At 45.0% G+C, this 19,709-nt stretch overlaps 1 protein-coding gene across 1 annotated transcript; it reads right to left on the bottom strand.

Annotated features, from left to right (window-relative positions):
- Positions 1-5,756: 5,756 nt before the first annotated feature.
- On the bottom strand, positions 5,757-7,477 carry LOC103646883 (AAA-ATPase ASD, mitochondrial). The gene has a single exon (XM_008671511.2). The coding sequence runs from the start codon at positions 7,291-7,293 to the stop codon at positions 5,884-5,886; it is 1,410 nt and encodes a 469-aa protein (XP_008669733.1). The 5' UTR covers positions 7,294-7,477; the 3' UTR covers positions 5,757-5,883.
- Positions 7,478-19,709: the final 12,232 nt, after the last annotated feature.

Genomic DNA, 19,709 nt, shown 5'->3' with positions numbered 1-19,709 from the left:
AAACAAATTAAAAGGGTATTCGGGTAACTTTGTTGAGTGTAACACTCGACAAATAGGTACTTTGTCAACTGTCAAGGCCACAACACTCGGCAAAGAAGGCACACCTGGGAACCGGTAAAGCTTCTTTGCTGAGTGATGTGGCCATGGCACTCGACAATGAAGCAACCTTTGTGGAGTGCCTCCAAATGCACTCGACAAGGAACTGACAAAGGGGCCTGCTAATGCTCCCTTTGTCAAGAGCTAGTCCAGCGGGCACTCGGCAAAGGCAAAGCCTTTGCCGAGTACCTCCAAATACACTCGACAAAGGAACTGGCGAAGGGGCCCACTGGGCGCTTCTTTGCCTTTGCCGAGTACCTCCAAATACACTCGACAAAGGAACTGGCAAAGGGGCCCACTAGGCGCTTCTTTACTGAGTGCCCGCTGGGTAGACACTCAGCAAAGATTGAGCCTTTGTTGAGTGTCACAGTGGCACTCGGCAAAGTCTGCGTCGCCGTCACCTATCGCCGTGACGACAACTTTTCTTTGCCGAGTGCCCGACAAAATATACTTGGCAAAGAAGCCATTGCCGATGTATAGTTTACCGAGCCTTCTTTGTCGAGTGTCACACTCGACAAAGACTTCGCCAAGTGTTTTCCAGGCTTTCCACTCGGCAAAGCACCTATGTCCGATAATGATTTTAGGAAATAAAGAACATATTCTCTATCACATGGTGAAATGATAGATCCAAAATGTGCCTAAACTTGAGCAAGAATGAATAAAAATTGTCAAGAGAAACACAAACCAACCTTTCTTATCAACCTTCTTCCAAAAAATGAAGATCAAAACCTCCCCCTTTATTTTGTGAAATCTGGACTTTCAAAATCGCCTCCAATGGAAGTTGGCTGTGAGCTACAGTACTGGTCGGGGAGGATGAATGGGTATTTATACAACAAAGGCCACAAGCGGTCAGATTTAGCAACTGCCAGTGTAAACACATTTTCGTTGGTGGTTTTGTTAACACAACCGCATGTGGAAACTATCTATTTCCAATGACAGTTGGTGTAATTAAACTACCAGTGGAAACATGATTATCACTAGCCGTTCCCTTACACCAACCGCCAGTGAAAATGGATAGTTTCCACTAGCGGTTGTGTTAAGAAAACCAGCAGTGGAAATTGGCAGTTGCCTAATTGGGCCCATCAGTTTATTATCATTGGTGCGCGATAACCGAAACCATGAAAATGGCTTGTGTCTCCGACTAGCACGCTTAACAGCTGTGCATGGAAGTTTTGGGATAAACTCTAACTTGGTCTCTTGATCGAGCCATAGAACAACTCTAACTATAACATGTGCTCTCATGTGGAATCGAATGGACTATAGAACAACTCTAAAACATTCTGCTCTAACTAAAACATTCTGCTCTAACTAAAACATTCTGCTCTAATAGTAAAGCCTTAAATCTAGACTAGCATAATGCACGTGCGTTGCGACTGCACAATCATAAAAACAGAGAGCTAGATTTTTTTTCGAAAACTACAAAAAACATCTGGTCTTTCGGCATAACATACAAAATCTAGACGGAAACGAGAGAACAATGTGAGCATCAACTACAGAAGTAGCATCAGAGAATAAAGGACAATAATTAGTAACATTGTATACAACAGTTAACAACACATGTTTGTCAAGCGACCATATGCGTAGAGCTAGCACTCTTCTAGCAGGGGCACCCGCTCCTTTCCTGCTGCAGCAAGTTGGATTACTTGCATCACATCAGGCAAAACTGCTCAGATAGACTGGATATCGTCTCGGATGTTTGAAACTATAGGATCAATGTCATCGGGCACAGAGTCACTCCATTCAATGTCACATTCTGGCGAACATGGGTTAACGATGATAAACTCTTCATCGACTCCGACCCCGCCAACTACAGCTTAGGGAATCATTGTTCTTATTTACATCTCTGTCACACTCCTGCCAAGTCATCATATTTTTAATCAGTACAATAAATAGATGACCAGATATTGAATAAAGTGAAGAAGAGTTAGAACAATACCAGGAACTTAGAACATGAGACGATCAGATACTTTTGTCACAGTTGACTTGTCACAATTGTCAGGAAGGAAACATAAATAGATTTACCCAAGATGAATTTTTTCCACATCTTGCTCTTCGTGATCAAGTGATCCTAGCATTTTTTGGCTGCAGGATACCAGGAACTCAGAATATCAGACAATTAGACATTTTTGTCACTATATATTCAGTCGTCTAGGTAGCAATAGAACGAGATTTTACCCCAAGATGAAGTTTTTTCACGTTTGGTCTTCATGATCAAGTGATCCTGTCATTTTTTTGGCTGCAGGTTTGTGTCCTGCAATGAACAATATCAGTTCAGTTTAAGGTTTTCTATTACAAATTATTGTTTTTCTTGAGTACTGAAGATCACATTTACTCTAGGACGACAACAAACTGGCACTTATATATTATAATACAATTGGTTTTTGATACGTAGTAGCATAGCATACCCCGCATCACTGTAGAGGCCAAGCTTCAACCCTTTTGCAAGATGGGAAAGTTTTTCTCTATTTGCAACAAAGTTTCTCTATGAAATAAAAATGCAACTTTATCAATAGTGAAAGACCTTCAATCCTAAAATGTAGTCTAGTCATCCTGTATGAGGAAAATAAAAGTATAGTATTTTTTCATGCACTGATGTTAACACTGAAAATTATTGGGGTGGCTAGTGGTTAGAATAGTGCATCTGTAGGCAAACTTGATATTCTAACCTGGTAGTCCCAGGTAGACTTTGTCCAACAATCATCTGAAAGAAGATATGAAAAACCTTTCAGCTACGGATCATGATCTAGAACTATAATAACATACTCATGGCCCAATTTCACCAAGCTATTGTTGACCAGTGCATCGACTGAATAAAAGGAGAATTGTTAGAGCTGAATTGAGGATCTCACTCGATTTCTCCAAACCAAATATGTATGCAACAATTGCAAGTTTGTGAATGAATACATTGATAGGTAAAGTTTATAAGTTTATAGCATAGCATCTCCTTTGCATTATTCTAATATACAACAATGTGATCACAAGCCAAGCAAGCACAGGCATGACAAGATAAGCAAAGTAAGTAATCAAACCAAACTGGTACACATTTGTGGATAAAACATGAGTGTATTTTTACATGTTTAAAGTAGAGAGCATACTATGAAAACTTTAAATCTTACAACATTATGCAGAGCCACTGAGTAATTAGAGAAAACAAATAACGACCAATACACGGACATAGATCTCAACTGGATCTAAACACCCCCCATTAGGAAACACAAGAACAATGTCTAAACATGTTAACCGAAGTCCTAGAAAAATGCCACAATATATAAATATCTAAACTAAAGTGAAGTGCTAATCAGCACAGGGTAACCAATAAATAAATTCATTAGGATAGAAACAAGAAGACATAAGCATGCTTACCCTTGTGAAAACCCTAAGCATCAAAGGACAGGTCTGCACACAAAAGAAAACATTATTAGTAAGTAGACAACATTCATATTCCTCTAGGCTCAAAACTAACCAGGAACTTATGAGGATAGGGGGTTTACACCTATATTCTATAGTGAATCAAGAGTCTTGAGCCGACCAACTTAAGGTAGAAGAAGTCTGAGAATTAAGCAGAGCCAAACCTCTGATCAGAGGCACAACATGATCAAGTTTCTGCCACATCATTGTAAAAAAGGAATCAGGAGGGCACTAAAAAATTACTGAAAATTGCCAGGTTAAACCTGCAGAGTAAAACCACGAGAAGCAAATCCAGCAAAACAATTTCATTATATTATTTGTTCTGTTAATTTTAACATGCACCTAAACTATTATCTTTGGATATCAACTGCTGCAAGAATCCATATTGATCAAGATACATATTTACAAAAAATGTAATTTAGGATTTACCAAGCAGTCCAAAATTCCAAACCTAACCGTAGCATTGAACCAAGATAATAACACGTGCAGAGTAAAACATTTGGTAAGTGGATAGGTAACGATTGTATTGTTTGCTGAAAGTTCAACTAAAAATATTCCTTGGATGCTTACCTGTTGGACCAATTCACGACTCCATGTAGCGAAAGAAACATATGGTTTAGTGCTAATAACAAAGCTGAGATTTAAAGAATAACATGAGGAGTCCATCAAAGAAAGCAAGGGCACCCTCACCTGTGAGAGAAGGATTCATCTCTTGGCATATTCGATCTCCGCTCCACCCCAGCGGGAAGGTACAGAAAATGAGATAACACGTAAGACAAGGTATAGGAAACAAGAGAACATGTAAGGCAGGCGTGAGAACACGTAAGGCAGACACGATCTTGATCAAAGGAAACCTGGATATGGATCGAGACGTGGGAAAAGGAAAGGTGACGACTTTAACTGGCCAGGAAGGGAGCATGCCTCCTCTGGGCAGATGAGTTGGAGACGGATAAGTCGTCGTGGGTGGCGCACGACGACACCGGGGCGGCAGCATAGGCTAGAGGCGGCGTCAGTAAGCATTCCATGTGAAGATGCCACCAGTCGCGTTGCGCCTTCCATCCAAAGATCCCCGCGTGGTGACAAGGCAGGTGGCATAGTCGGCGGCATGGGGCGAGGTTGGGCCCTCCGTGCTGGCGACGAAGGAAGGTGGCTATGTCAGCGACGTTGGGCCTGGCGTGGTGACGGGGGGCTGGGGCATGTTGCCACAAATGCATAAGGATTCTTGGGAGGCGGAGGCAGGGAGCACTGGGGGAGGGGCGTGGCCTGGGAGCAGTCGGGGGGTATAGAAGGGAGCACTAGGGGCATGCATGAGGATTCTTGGGAGGCGGAGGCGGGGAGCACTGGGGGAGGGGTCGTGGCCTGGGAGCAGTCGGGGGGTGGAGAGGGGAGCACTAGGGGTGTGGCCTGGGATAGGGGGCCCAGAAGGCAGAGAGGGGAGAACCGTGGGCGGTGTGGGCAGAACTATGCACCATGATCTATGTTAAGTTCTTATAGAGTAGTAGAGATTATAGGACAGCACACTACAGTGTAGTATGTTTGAAACAATGGAGAGGGTGTTCTATAATTTTTTGACCAAATTTTATGAAATGAGACACTAAAATTTTATGAAATGAGACACTATTGAAATAGTTTTTATTGCATAGCCTCATATCTTTACTATATTAAAGCACCAGTTTCAACGGTCGTCACGCGTCATATTTTTACAAATAACACCTCACATATATCTCAAATTAACCTGCTGCACCCCTCCATGCACACAACTTCCACATCCGGCTCGTTAGCCAGTCGGATCATTTGGTTAAATTAGCGTAAATGTTAAAAAAGTGGTGCAGGATGGGGTTCGAACCCAAGCCCTGATGGAAGAGAGACGGGAGACACTGAATGAAGCCGTCTAACCAGTAAAACATAATGGTCAAATGTTTTTAATATTAAATATAAATTATACATATGTATATACGATTTTTTATAAAATAAAAAATATAATCATGTCGGGTTGGGCCAGCACTACGGCACTACGGGCTGAGGCTACGGTCCAAGCACGGTACGACGCTCGTATCGGGCTGACCGAGACACTATTAAATGGTCCATGTCCCGGACCAGCCCGCCAGAAACGGCTCATTTATCTATCTATACCTCCGCACGATAATGACTGTCCTCGCCTCAGTTGCCACCACCTGGTTCGCTATCTTAAGATATTTTTGGTGGATAGTTTACGTAGTTATTGTTGTGAGCCATCGCAACACACGGACAACTGACTAGTTTCAATTTTAAACACGAGTTTGAGGTACTGTTGTAGCTCTAAACAGACAAATTATAAGCATGCATGTCTATGGATTATTATTTGACGACTGTCTCCTCCTTGTCCATGGATTTGTCCATCTACCTGTTGGCTGCATCCGCTTTCTCCTTGAGAGCCAGCATGAGACCCTCCAAACACGCGCTAGCATCATCCGGCGTGCGCATTAGGTGCTCCGCGACGTCCGCCGGAGACATTTTGGTCACCTCCAGTAGCTGCTGTACCTTGCCGAAGCGCTCGAACAGCTGGTGGTCGTCGATCTCGAGGTAGTTGTTTGCCAGCACCTTGAAGGCCTCGTAGGTACAGTAGGACATCTCGATGTGCATGTCCATCCTGCCTCGCCGGATGAGCGCCGGGTCCAGCTTGTCCTTGTGGTTGGTGGTGAAGACGATGATGCGCTCGCCGCCGCACGCCGACCACAGGCCGTCGATGAAGTTGAGCACGCCGGAGAGCGTCAGCTGCTGGCTGCCGTCTGCACTCTCGGCGGCGCCGGCGGCTTCCTCCATCGTTGGGGACAGCTCAGGCTCGGCTCCGTCACTGCTCCGTGCCTGCTGCTGCTTCTTGCCCCTGCGCTTGCCGGTGAGGTCGACGGAGCAGTCGATGTCCTCGATGACGATGATGGACTTCCCTGCCGTCTTGGTGAAGAGCCTCCGCAGGTCGTTGTTGCTCTTGACCGCCGTGAGCTCCAGGTCGTAGACGTCGTAGTCCATGTAGTTGGCCATGGCGGAGATCATGGTGGACTTGCCGGTGCCCGGGGGCCCGAACAGCAGGTACCCACGCTTCCATGGCTTGCCGACCCTGGCGTAATACTCCTTCCTCTTCCTGAAGGCGTCGAGGTCCTCGAGGATGGCCCGCTTCAGCGTCGGGTCCATGGCGAGCGTGTCGAAGGTGGCCGGGTGCTGGAACGCCACGTGGCTCCAGCCGTTGTTTGGGTTGTTGGTGAAGAGGCGGCGCTGCCGGTTCTTGGCGATGACGTCGCGGCCCCGTTCGATGACGTGGGGCAGATACTCGTCCAGGACAGTTTTGCGGAACCTGCGATGGAAGGAAACTCGGTAGAAGCGGCGCTCCTCTTCACCGGGCTGGCAGACGACGCTGACGCTGCCCTTTGGCGTCTCCTTGTACGCGTGCCACCAGACCGTGGCCGTGCGGCCGCGGCCACCGCGGCCGCCGCCGCCGAAGGTGTCGATGATCTGCTGTCCGTCGTCGACGTAGAACAGGGGTATCTTCCTGTGGCTGCCGAGCTCGGCCTTCAGCTTGCGCACGTCAGCGGCACAGTACAGGGAGAGGTAGGCCTCGATCGCAACGAAGAAGTCGCTGCGTTCAAGATGCTCGGCACCGTACTCAGGGATGGTGATTTGGATGTATGGGCTCAAGAAGGCTTTGACCTTGTTCATCCACAGGGTGATGTTTTCGTGGTTCAGGGCCATGGAGAAGAGGGCGAGTATGAAGGCCAGAACTGATCCAATTCCTGCCCAGAATTCCTTGGACGGCATGGTGCATGGACAGGTTGGTTGGCTTGCTGCTAGCTAGCTAACTAGCGTTTAGCTAGACCTCTGGCTTGTAGCTTCCATTTCACTGTTGGATATATACACAACACAACCCTACCCTAGGGGCTAGGGCTAGGGCCTAGGCACACAGCAGGGGCAGTGTGTGTACATTACACTACACTACACGATATGATGCATGTGAACTCTTCACATGCCAGCTGTCTAGGGCAGTCGTGTTAAATATAAATCAAGAACCGATGCATGCATCATACTATGATTGTTAGATAGATTAGATCGATGAGCTTGGGCACGCCGCAGCCGACAAGAGGAATCGGATGGTGTCCATTGCAGTGGCACTACTATGGATAAGTAAGTCCATGTTTGGTTTGAGCGACTATATTTTAGTCTTATTTAGTTACTAAATTGCTAAATAGTGGGACTAAACCATGGATTAAACTGTTTAAATCTTTAGTCCCTCAAGGGGTGACTAAAAGGGACTAAATCTCTCAAGGAGTGACTAAAAGAGACTAAATTATATTAATTTCACCTTTTGTCCCTTTTTTATTTCAGTTGAACTAATTGTGGGAAAATACTAAAGGATATTTTAGTCCTCTTATGATTCATTTAATGTTTTTTGAATATACTTTTAGTCTTTTGAACTAAACATGTAGGGACTAAACTTTAGTATCCTAACTAAACTTTAGTCCCTAGACTAACCAAACATGCTCTAAATTTTATACTACTACACAAAGAAGGGTAAGTTTTTTTTGACTGTCAACGGAAGGGTTAGGGGGTTCTTTATCAGAACATATGTGTGAGCCAGTCACAGGAATAAGGTTACATCAACAGGGGCTGCTTACAATGCACTGCAGCACACAAGGCTCGCCGGCCCGAACTAAGTGAGGGAGGAGGGGGCAACGACGGTCATGCAAGCGTGTCATCGCAGCAATCACCGAGAAAGACACCCAACCGTCGGCAATGGGATGGTCGGCGCTCCGCAGGCGTGGGCGCAGCGCCAAGCAAGCTAGGGCTTCATCTTGCATTTCTCGATGGCCAGATGGGTTCTGCCTAGCAGGTTGGAACGAGACACAACACTTTTTATAGTGCTAAGATTTAGCCTGACACGATATAAAACAGGCTCATGCCAGCCCAACATGAAGGCCGTGCACTTCAATTTCCGTCGGTCTCCTTTGTCCTTTGTTCTCTGTACCTCAACCCTCTCTCACACACCGACGCCGTCGCCACCGATTTGCCATCTAGCCCGCCGTTGGCCGCTTGACTCAACTTAGCAGCCGCCCCGGCCTTGACCGGTGCTCTGGACCCTCCCCTGACTGGCGCGTCGTCCCGCCTGCCCCACCGTACGTGGCGCCGGCGCTTCGTCGCTCGGCCGTGCGTCCGGCTGCTGCCCCGGTGTCCTGTGCTCAAGCCCTAGCCACGCCCTCCTCCAATTGCTTCAACACGATCGGCTCCTCCCCGCCACGCTGCCCGCTCGACCATCACAACAACATTGTACAACATTTTCGGCGGCCGCCGTTATTTTCGGCGGTCAGGGCCCGGCCGCCGAAAATAACACTATTTTCGGCGGTATGGTAACAGGCCGCTGAAAATAAACGCTTATTTTCGGTAGCCTAGCCCTGGTCACCGAAAATTAGGTGTTTTAAACCGCACGACCGACCTTCTTCTTCATTCTTCTCCTGATGTCTTCTTGTCGCGGAGCTGCGTCCTCCGCTCCGTCGCGCCCCTGCCCAGGCCCATCGCGCCACCGAGCCCGGCCACGTCGACCGCCCACCGTGCCGCCACCGACCGGCCTCGGCCCACACCGTGCCGCCGCTCTCCCTCGGCCATGCCGACTAGCCCCGATGACCCGCCCCGCCGCATAGCCGCGCCGGACGCGCCGTCCCGCGGCGCCGCCCCCGCTCCTCCCCCACCAAGAGGTTAAATTATTTTTTGCGTATTTTATTCCATATTTTCGGTGGCCGTTATTTAATTGTCGCCGAAATTAGTATATATTTGAAATTGTGTTTGTTTGATTAGTGTGTGTGATTAGTATTATTGTTTAGTTTGATTTCATTAATATATTAGTGGTATATGTGGTTTAGGGATTAGGGGCATATTGTATTTGTGGCATTAATTTCTTATGTGGTACTATTATATTATTAGTTTTACAAGTACATTATAGTATATTATATTGGTACATAGTATAGTTGCATTATTAGAGTATGTGATACTTAGTTTGATTTGATTAATAGTATATCATTCTTTGTTTTATATATAAGTAATATATTGTTTAGTGGCAGCGAGGTTATGCCGCCAAAATTTTTTTGAGTCCTGCTAGCTTGCTGTGGAGGTTGCAACTAATTATGTTTGGGTAAAGTCGCATATATACCGCTCGCCCAACAGACTCAAATAGTACAGTGTCATCAGAAAAAGCAAACTGCGCACCTGGAACTTGATGTGTTCTTGTGGCAGACTTTGTCTCTATTGGTGGACATCTCTAAATTAGCTTAAGGCAATACATGTTATGTCCACTAGAGAAACAACATTCTAAGACACTTGCCTTTGCTTGGAACTGTCTTATGGTTATCGCTGATATGAATATGGGTTACATGCTTCTCTACTCTTAGAAGTCTTTCCCTCCGAATCTCGGGACGAGATTCTTTTAAGGGGGAGGGCTGTAACACCCCAGGTGTTTAAATTCCGCTCGACAACGAGTATGGATTTAAGCACGTGATATCAGTAAATAAAACAGACACTAAGGTCTAATTATCTCCGTCTATCACAATTTGGATATCGTGTCTGTCTCCATTTGTCTAAATTGCCCTAATTTATTTTGCAAAATTTAGACTTTAGAAATCTTCCGGGACATCAAATCCAGTATCGTTTGGGGTTAAGCCATTGACATCTTGCCCAAACTATAATCTTGGAAATCAAATATGGTTCCTTAAAAATTCGTTTGAAATTCTTTCACGCTTGCATCACATAAGTCTATCTATGGCCTGACATCGTGTGGTGTGTGGCGGGTGCAAAATCCGTGTCTGGATAGCGCACAGACTCTCGTCCACGTAAACGATGTGTGTCGTCGCTTCCGAAACGGATCGCAATCTCGATGCCGCATCGATATCACACATTTATGTCGTGATATGTCGAGTCTTGTGCCTGTTTAAAAGTTATAGCTTAGAGAATACGAATTCGGAAGCTCGACCCACTCTGATGATTTTTATCTAGAACAAATTAATTGGAAATCGCGAAAATGGTTTTCAGTCCGAAACAAACCAGACCAGTGTAACTAGAACTGAAAGCGAGTAATTGGTAAATGATTTGGTTCGCTAAATTCGGAGAATGAAATGTGTAGCCGTATAGAGTACCGACCCCGTATATATCGCTAAAAATCTTGATTTAAAATATATGTGATTTTCCTTTTAAAAAAAGAAATAAAAAAAGAAAATATCCTGGGATCCTATCCTATCCACGCGCTTCTTCTCTGCGCCGTTCTCTCTCTCCCAGTGCTTCTCTCCCTCCCATGGCGCGCCTTGCTTCTCCCACACGCGTCGGCCTCCAGCTCGCGGAGCTCCCTCCTGTTCCGTTCATCGGTCGCGCCCTGTTCGCTCTCCAGCGCCGCGCCCATGCCCAGCTCCCTGCGCCCCGGGTTGCCTGCTCCACCGTGCCGGTCGCTCCTCGCTGCGCGCGCCCAGATCTTCTTCCTCCCTGCGCACACGCCGCCGCCCTGGTTTCTGCTCCCCGGCGTCCTTCCCGTGGCTGGCTTCCAGGCCTCTGCTTCTCCCACGGCCGCCGTCGAGTCGTCGGTCTCGTCCCTCCCCTGCTCGCCATGGAAGCGCTCCGAGCTCCTCCCGTCCGTGCCGATCGCCGTCTCCGAGTCCGATTCCGAGCTGTCATGTGCCCTACTCCATCTCCCAGTCGAGCCCCTTCATCTCACCCCTCCCAAAACCGAGCTCGCCCAACTCCTCAATCCCCTTGTTGCTCACTGTGTGTTGGTTGAGGGCTGGCTGATGTTCAGAGCTACATATTTGTGTTTCCCTTTTGTTTGATGTATTGCTGTGGGTGAAGAAGGGTGTTGTGGATGGAGAAGTGGATGAAGCTACATGTGACGCTCCTTAGTTGTTCGATGAAATGCTCAAGCTAAGCTTCGTCACCGATCTCATGAATCCCGATCGACATAGTTGTCATGCCCTGCGTCCTCGCCATGTCCGTGAAGCCGTTGTGGCGTTGCCGTCGTTCGTCTCTATGTGGTGGGTGCAGCAACGACGTTGTTCACTCCATGGGGCTCATCGTCGACTTTGTCTTCCGGAGAGTGATCCTAGAGTGGAATGAAAATGTGAGAGAAGTCCGTGCAACAATTGCCAGGAGCTCGACCGGATGTCTAAACTGGGAACCGTCGACGCCCTCACAGTTATCAAATCAATTCGATCATGGTGAGCCAATTTATTAATTCAGTTAGTTGAATTGGATAGTTATATAGCCACAATGATTTTTTCTTCTCGTTAGCATAGGCACATTGTGTGATGACTTCCGGATCGGTAGTCGTACCTGTTGTTGATCCTCTGAAGCGGCTATGGAAGGATTTCCCTTCCTTTGTTTTCTTTTTATATTATAACGGCGCATAAAATGCTTATAGAGGCGTCTCATTTCGTGTAGCATTTAGTTGTATATCTGGTCGTGAAGTAGTTGCGATATGTGGTGAAGTATAGATTTTAGGTATTAATGGTATGAAGCATGTGTTGGAAGACTTGTATACATAACGTGATTAGTTTATGATGCGAAAGATAGGTTAAGTATTTTATCTGGCTAGCTAGTAGGTTCTGACAATGTTGTTGTGCCGCTTTAGTTTGTTTGAAAGAATGTAATGCCCTGTTTTAGTCGTCATTATACTCGAGGTTTAATGGTTGGTTAAACATCATAGGTAGATATTGCTTGCTCCTCCTAGTATCTAGGAGTGAGTGACATAGATAAATTTGCTTCTATGCAAATCCGAGAACTTTATAGTGGGGAAATGTATTTAGGCACTTCAAGTCTTTTTCTTCTAAGTTGTAAATGCCCCATCTTGATAAGTTTAAGTTGTGGTAAAGTTAAGAAGATTTAGTGCTTAAGCATGGTTCACGAGTGCTTAATGTTTGAATTAGATTCGATTAATTAAGAAGCGCGATTATTATAATTAGTCTTAAAGCAATAACTAGCGTCTACTTGTGATTGGTCTAATGTTTTGCTAGTCAATATTTAATCCTCTACCGTGTAACATTATTCAGTAATGTACATATTGTTTTTATGTTCATACATGTGCATTATGTATATCATTTAGGTACGTTTATTGATTACGTGATGCGGAAGACGAACCAAGTCGACCCCAAGGTGTCGTAAAGCACGACCTACTCCGAACAGTGATGCTGATGGACGAACTTGAAGATGGATAATTTGAACAAGTGCCAAGACAAAGGATGGTCGTCAAGTGATCGACGTGTAACAACACTAACCTAGTGTTATCCAGGCAAGCCCCGGTGCATGCAACCCCTTCCTTGTATTTTTAAATAATTTTTACACACTTTAAGTCTAGCGAAATGTGCATTAGGTTTATAGGAGTTGCTTGGAAACCTTTCATGCATTGGCTACCTTGAATTTATTCCTTTTATAGATACTTCTGGTGAAGTATCAAATATGATTTACAAAATTGCTTAGCCCTGCCTAGAGGTAAATCTTGCGGATAGAGTTTGTCCTTCACACTAATGCCTAGCTCAGGGGTTATCTTGAGGAAGGATGGCTTCTGCCTGCAAGAATATTTTCATTGAGAGCATGATGGGATCTTACTGCAAAGCTCCTTATAATGCTCTTTTCATCCTAAGGAACACAAACAATCCTAAGTATGGAAGTACTTAAATCGGGACTTGGGCTAGGAACAGGTGATGTTCTACCCAGGTTGATTAAGGATTATAGAGAATGTAGGCTTGCTGATCGAGGACCTTTTAACTGGCCACATGCCTCGTCATGGGTAAGCTTTGCCTCGGGCAGACTAATACCAGAAAGGCGAACACGCAATGGGAGTGGAGAGATGGCGAGAGTAGCGTGTACCCTCCGTGGCAAGAGGCTGGATGGTGGTGTATCTGTGCTCTCGGTTGGCATGAACCCGGTATGGTCTTAAGAAACCCGGTGGCGAGTTGACATATGCAAGGTTTAAGTGTTACATATGTCGTGTGGTTGGAGATCCCCAGCTGGGTATTAATCGATTCAGATCGCCGTTACTTCTCGAACATGAAGACTTAGTTCAAGCACTTGACCTATACTAGCCAATTTCTTATCAACCCTTCTTATTTACTGGAATGCTACGTGTAGGGCAGTGACCAAGTCTTCATGTCCGAGAAATAACGACGACCCGAATCGATTAATACTCAGTTGAGGATCTCCAATCACACGACATATATAGCACTTAACCCTTGCATATGTCAACTTGCCACCGGGGTTCTTAAGACCAGATCAGGTTCACGCCAACCGAGAGCACACATACACCACCGTCCAGCCTCTTGCCACGGAGGGTACATGCTACTCTCGCCATCTCTCCACTCCCATTGCATGTTATCTTATTCTGGTATTACTCTGCCCGAGGCAAAGCTTACCCATGACGAGGCATGTGACCAGTTAAAAGGTCCTCGATCAGCAAGCCTACATCGACAAGGTCCTTAATCGACTCAGACGGAGACACTACACCGAGACTCTTTTCTCGTGCAAGTTACCCGCCCGGTCTCAGCTTTATCATTTAACCCAAAGTTTGGTACCTGACAGAGGTACATCTTTTCCGATGTTGAACCCATCACGGCCATGATGGATCCACCATCCAGTTTTATTTTGAAAACATCCCATCCCACTTGAAGCATCATCTTTTGTCAAAACAAAACATTTTGTTTTTCTAGAGCAAGGCTAAGCATAAGAAAAACCTTTCTATAAAACAGGGGATCAAGGAAAGGTAATCAAATTCTCAAGGAAAGAAATGCAGCAACTGGTTTAGCACACAACTCCTATCACCTAATGCAACAAGCAAGTGAGAAAGATTTTAAAATAGCAAGGAGGTGGCAAATGCACCGGGGCTTGCCTTGTGTTATAGGTGAGTCAGGCTCTGCTCCACAGATGTCAAAATAAAAGCAGTTCCCGGCCTATGGTTCTTCAGGTGGTGGTGTAGCCCTTGCTTCTTCAACATCTATCTCTTCTCCGTTTTCTATATATAACCATATATATAATCATGAATGCTCATGTAATGCTCATGAAAATGCAAAGATAATAAAAGTATATTATCTTAGGTCTTGAATATAATTTTCCTTCACGGATCTCCAGGAAACTAAGGTCTTTGGAGTGTGAAGTTCATAGGGCAGAAGACTAGGGTTTTGGGTTCTAGGTACCAAACATGGTCCAAATCATACCAAACTTTACCCAAGGCTTCTAAATAACATTTAAAGCTTATCTAAAAGTTTGGTGATTTTTGAAATTATTAATTACTTCCTAAATTTCTAGGGGTACTATTTTAAATACTCCATAATTCCTTATTTGGAATAAAAATCCTAAAATTATTTTTATTAAATACTATAGAAAATCAGGAGACTAGCAAAATTGGTCTGGTATTTTTAGTATTTTTCTATAGTTTCTTATGGATTTCTAAAGCTTCTCGGAAAAAGAAAATGAAAAACTTCTAACAGTGTGTGGGCCAAAACTGGCCCAACCGGCCCAACTCTAAGCAGAATACGGGGGCGCGCCCACGACCGTGCGGTGAACTTTGCGCAAAAGCCCCTGTCAGTTCAAACATCTGAGAAGGAGTCCTCGGCTGGTTTTTAATGGGTCACTGACACTTGCAAATAAGCCCTCACACTTCTATTTCTTCACATCTCATAGTCCTCGACGGCGAACAGCACCAGGCCAAGCTCCGGCGAGCTTGTACTGGCCAGACTAAGCAACGACTAGCCCTCCCCTTTGCTAGACACCGAATTCAACCCTACGCGACTATTCCCCCCCACTTAATTGCTGGATTTGAGCTCTACATCACCCTGTCCATGGTGACAGCGGGCACAATGGACAACATGAAGTGTTCTCGGCGATCTAAGGGGTTCTAGCCAAATCGGTCGGGTCGAGAGGCATCAAGGGTAGGTAGGAGTGCTCAAACAAGAGGGCAGAGGACATAAACGGACCTGAAGTGCACTGGCCACAGTGAGATCCTTTTTACGGTGGCAGAGAACCGATTTGGGGGAAGTAAGCAATTCAGGGGCTCTGGTGAGTAATTGGAGGCACGTGTGGGTGTGTTGGGTGCACAATTACATAGCGGAACCGAGGGTGCGCTCAATTTATAGAGTCCGTGAGCGGTGGTGTCCAATTCGAAGTGATTGCACTGGCGGCCTAGAAGAAGGGATGAGTCACCGGCGTGGTTTACCAAGGCACTCACTGGATGAGAGGCTACAGCGGTCATTGGTGAGCTGTTGCGGCTAGTAGCGATGTGGTTAAAGGGTCACGGTCGTGGCATGATCACGGCGACGACGTTTACCTCGACGACGGCAGGTTAGCCACGTCGCCGGTGCGGTGGACGAGTGGCCGAGCACAACAGTACCCCAAGTTCATCCCAAGCGCTAGATCTTTACTCCTCTCCGTTATCCACTTGCGCTGGGCACGAATCACGGCGGCTAGCATGAATCCGGGCGCACGGCTCACCAACGGCGAGGTTCTCTGAACCTGACCCTATCCATTCACTGTACCATTGGAAAAGTTCAACAGAGCGCCTGACAGAGCAACTTGCAACGCCTAGATCTCGGATTTTTGTGCCAGAACATGCCAATCCGTTTGTAGCAAACTTGTAGCCCTATGATCCAGCTACAAATCGATTATGGCAACTATCCTCGATCGAGCAATAGATCTAACTCTAAATCGAGCTCTAAGTTCATCCTACTTTACTGCTAGTGAGGATTCAGACTTAGGGTTGCCTGACAGCCCGACTTTGGATCTAATTATCTAAAAATTTCTCATGACACCAAGGCTTAATCCCTATAACAAAGTTGTACTCCTACAGGAGCTCTACAAGTTTGATATGTTGACCCTAGGCAATTTCTTTACATTTTTAAAACTACAGAGCTCCAAAGTCAGCCTTGTTCAACTGTTTTCAGTCTTAGCCACATGAGAGGAATTGAGTGGCTTTTTGCAAATAAGCCCAATTCACATCTTTTGACTTGCAAATCTTCAGATATGTGAACCATACGAATTGAGGTACCCTGATACCTTGATTTTTGCACTTAGGTCCAAAAGTGTGCAAAATTTACATATAACCCCCTAGGGTTTCAGTCCAGGGTTTTCCAGGGGTCTATTTAGGGTTTTTGATACTTCTAGGGTTTGGGTGCCACTTAAGTCTATTAATAGTGATATTTTATGACCATTTCTAATAAGTTTTGAAGTTTTCTCTCATTTGGGCTTTGTTAACACTTCTAAGCCCAATTTAGTGTTAAGTATCCTACCCTAGGGTTTCACCCATGACTAGTCACAACAATAGAACTTATTTGAAATTTTTGCCTAGTGAATGCATTCTAAGTGTAACAATCACATGATATGCTAATGCTCATGATGTTATGCTCAAGTTTTAGTGGTAGTAACACCAGGGGTGTTACATCCTTCCCCCCATAAAAGAATCTTGTCCTGAGATTTAAAAGTCCTAGGACAAGTAATGGAAAAGGTAACGTGTCACATTTTTATTTCCTTATTTTTGGTACAAGGCAGGGGTGGTATGGGGTTTATTCCTCTATTACAACAAGTGTACATATTTCACAATTTACATGAAGCTAAAAAGCCTCGGAAATTCTTTTCTAAAAAGTCTTGAGTTTCCCAAGTAGCTTCGTCTTCCGTATGTTGGTTCCATTGTATCTTATAGAATTTGAGAGTTCTCCTTCGGGTAATCATGTCCTTTTGATCCAAGACTCGAATATGATGTTCTGAATATGTCAAGTCTGGTTCTAAGGCAACATCCATTACTTCAACGGTTCGATCTAGAACCCGGAGACACTTCTTTAATTGAGATACGTGGTAATTGGAGTAATTGGAGTCGATATGCCACTGGTCCACAATGTTCAAGAATAGGAAAAGGACCAATGTACCGGGGTGCAAGCTTCCCTTTTACCCCGAAACGTGATACACCCTTCATTGGTGAGACTTTCAGGTAGACATAATCTTCGACTTGAAAGTACAAGGGCTTGCGTCATTTGTCTGCGTAACTATTTTGGCGAGCTTGGGCTTCTTTCAAATTATGTATTATTCGTTGAACCTTCTCTTCTGTTTCTTTTACCATATCAGACCTGAAAAACCATCTTTCTCCTGGTTCAGACTAGTTTAATGGAGTACGACACCGTCGTCCATACAAATCTTCAAAGGGTGCCATTTTGATGCTCTCTTGATAGCTATTATTGTACGAGAACTCCGCCAATGGCAAGCAATCATCCCATTTCTGCGGAAACTCCAGAACACATGCTCGCAACATGTCTTCAATATCTGATTTACCCTCTCAGTCTACCCACTAGTTTGTGGATGATAGGCCGAACTGTGGAGCAACTTAGTACCCAAAGATTTGTGAAGTTCTTCCCAGAATTTGGATACAAATTGAGGTCCATGATCCGACACTATTGTCTTTGGAATACCGTGCAAACTGAGAATACGAGCAATATATAGTTCAGCATATGTGGCCACTGTATACTTCACCTTGACTGGGAGAAAGTGGGCGATCTTTGTAAGTCGATCAATGATAACCCAGATGGAATCATACCCTTTTGCTGTCCTAGGTAACCCCACAACGAAGTCCATACTAATATCCTCCCATTTCCATGTTGGGATAGGTAAAGATTGCAATGGGCCAGCAGTTTTCATATGTATGGCCTTGACACGTCTGCAAGTGTCGCATCTTGCCACATAGCGTGCAATCTCGATCTTCATCTTGGTCCACCAATAATGTTGCTTTCGATCATGATACATCTTAGTGCTTCCGGGATGAACAGAATAGTGACTAAGATGTGCTTCATCTAAAATTTGTTGGCGGACTTCATCATTTTTGGGCACAACTATGCGGTTGTTAAACCATACAACGCCTTGATCATCTTTTCTGAAGCAGTTGGCTTTACCGGCCTCCATTTTCTCATGAATGTGTTTCATACCCTCATCATTTCTTTATGCATCAATTATTCTTTGCAGAAGAACCGACTCAAGCTTCAAGTGATTAAAGGTTTCATGTTGAATCATTCTCAGGTTCAACTTCTCCATTTCTTGGCATAATGTAATGTCAGATGTCTTCATCGTAAGACAATGACAGGAAGCCTTGCGACTTAGTGCATCTGCCACTACATTGGCCTTGTCTGGGTGATAGTGACTTTCCAATTCATAATCCTTAATCAGCTCAAGCCATCACCTCTGCCTAATATTTAGCTCTGACTAGGTAAAGATGTACTTCAAACTTTTATGATCTGTATAGATATGACAGATATTCCCCAGCAAATAATGACACCATATTTTTAGGGCATGAACCACAGCAGCTAATTCCAGGTCATGAGTTGGATAATGTTCCTCATGCCGGCGCAACTGTCTTGAGGCGTATGCTACAACTCGGCCTTCTTGCATCAAGACACAACCTAAACCACTGCCTGATGCGTCACAATACACATCAAAAGGCTTTTCAATGTCCGGTTGAGCTAATACGGGAGCAGTGGTCAATAACACCTTCAGCTGCTCGAAGGCTTCATCGCATCTTAAAGACCAATTAAATTTTGTATAATTCTTCAATAAACTTGTGATTGGCTTCACAAGCTTGGAAAAATCTAGAATAAATCGGTGGTAATAACCAGCCAGTCCAAGGAAACTTCGGACTTGATGTACAGTGGTTGGTGGTTTCCACTCCAAAATATCCTTGACCTTGCTGGGATCAACCGCAATCCCCTTGGCAGACAATACATGTCCCAAAAATTGGATCTCCTCTAGCCAAAACGCGCATTTACTGAATTTAGCATATAATTGATGCTCCCTTAGGCGCGTTAATACGATCCGCAAATGCCAAGCATGCTCCTCTTCATTCTTGGAATATATCAAGATATCACCAATGAAGACTACCACGAATTTATCCAACTCGGGCATTAATACCGAGTTCATAAGATATGTAAAGTGGGCAGGGGCATTTGTTAACCCGAAAGACATAACCAGATATTCAAATAATCCATACCGCGTAGTGAATGCTGTGGCGGAACTGCCCGAATTATTCCAACTTAAGTGTCCAAGTCCCGCCTTAGAGGCTAGACCACACTTAAATGGGAATAACCCGTCAATCCCTCGGATCTAGTCCGACACGGCCACTGACAGGATCAAGTACCACAATCTCACTCGAAGGTGAGTCACAGAGCAAATACAATAAAGCATAAAACCAT

The sequence above is a fragment of the Zea mays genome, chromosome 2, assembly GCF_902167145.1.
Source record: "Zea mays cultivar B73 chromosome 2, Zm-B73-REFERENCE-NAM-5.0, whole genome shotgun sequence".
NCBI classification, from domain to species: Eukaryota; Viridiplantae; Streptophyta; class Magnoliopsida; order Poales; family Poaceae; genus Zea; species Zea mays.
This window is presented reverse-complemented; position numbering and strand designations above follow the sequence as displayed.

Excerpts from the sequence above, each read along its gene's own strand:
- LOC103646883 (XM_008671511.2), bottom strand. The coding sequence starts at position 7,293 with ATGCCGTCCAAGGAATTCTGGGCAGGAATTGGATCAGTTCTGGCCTTC.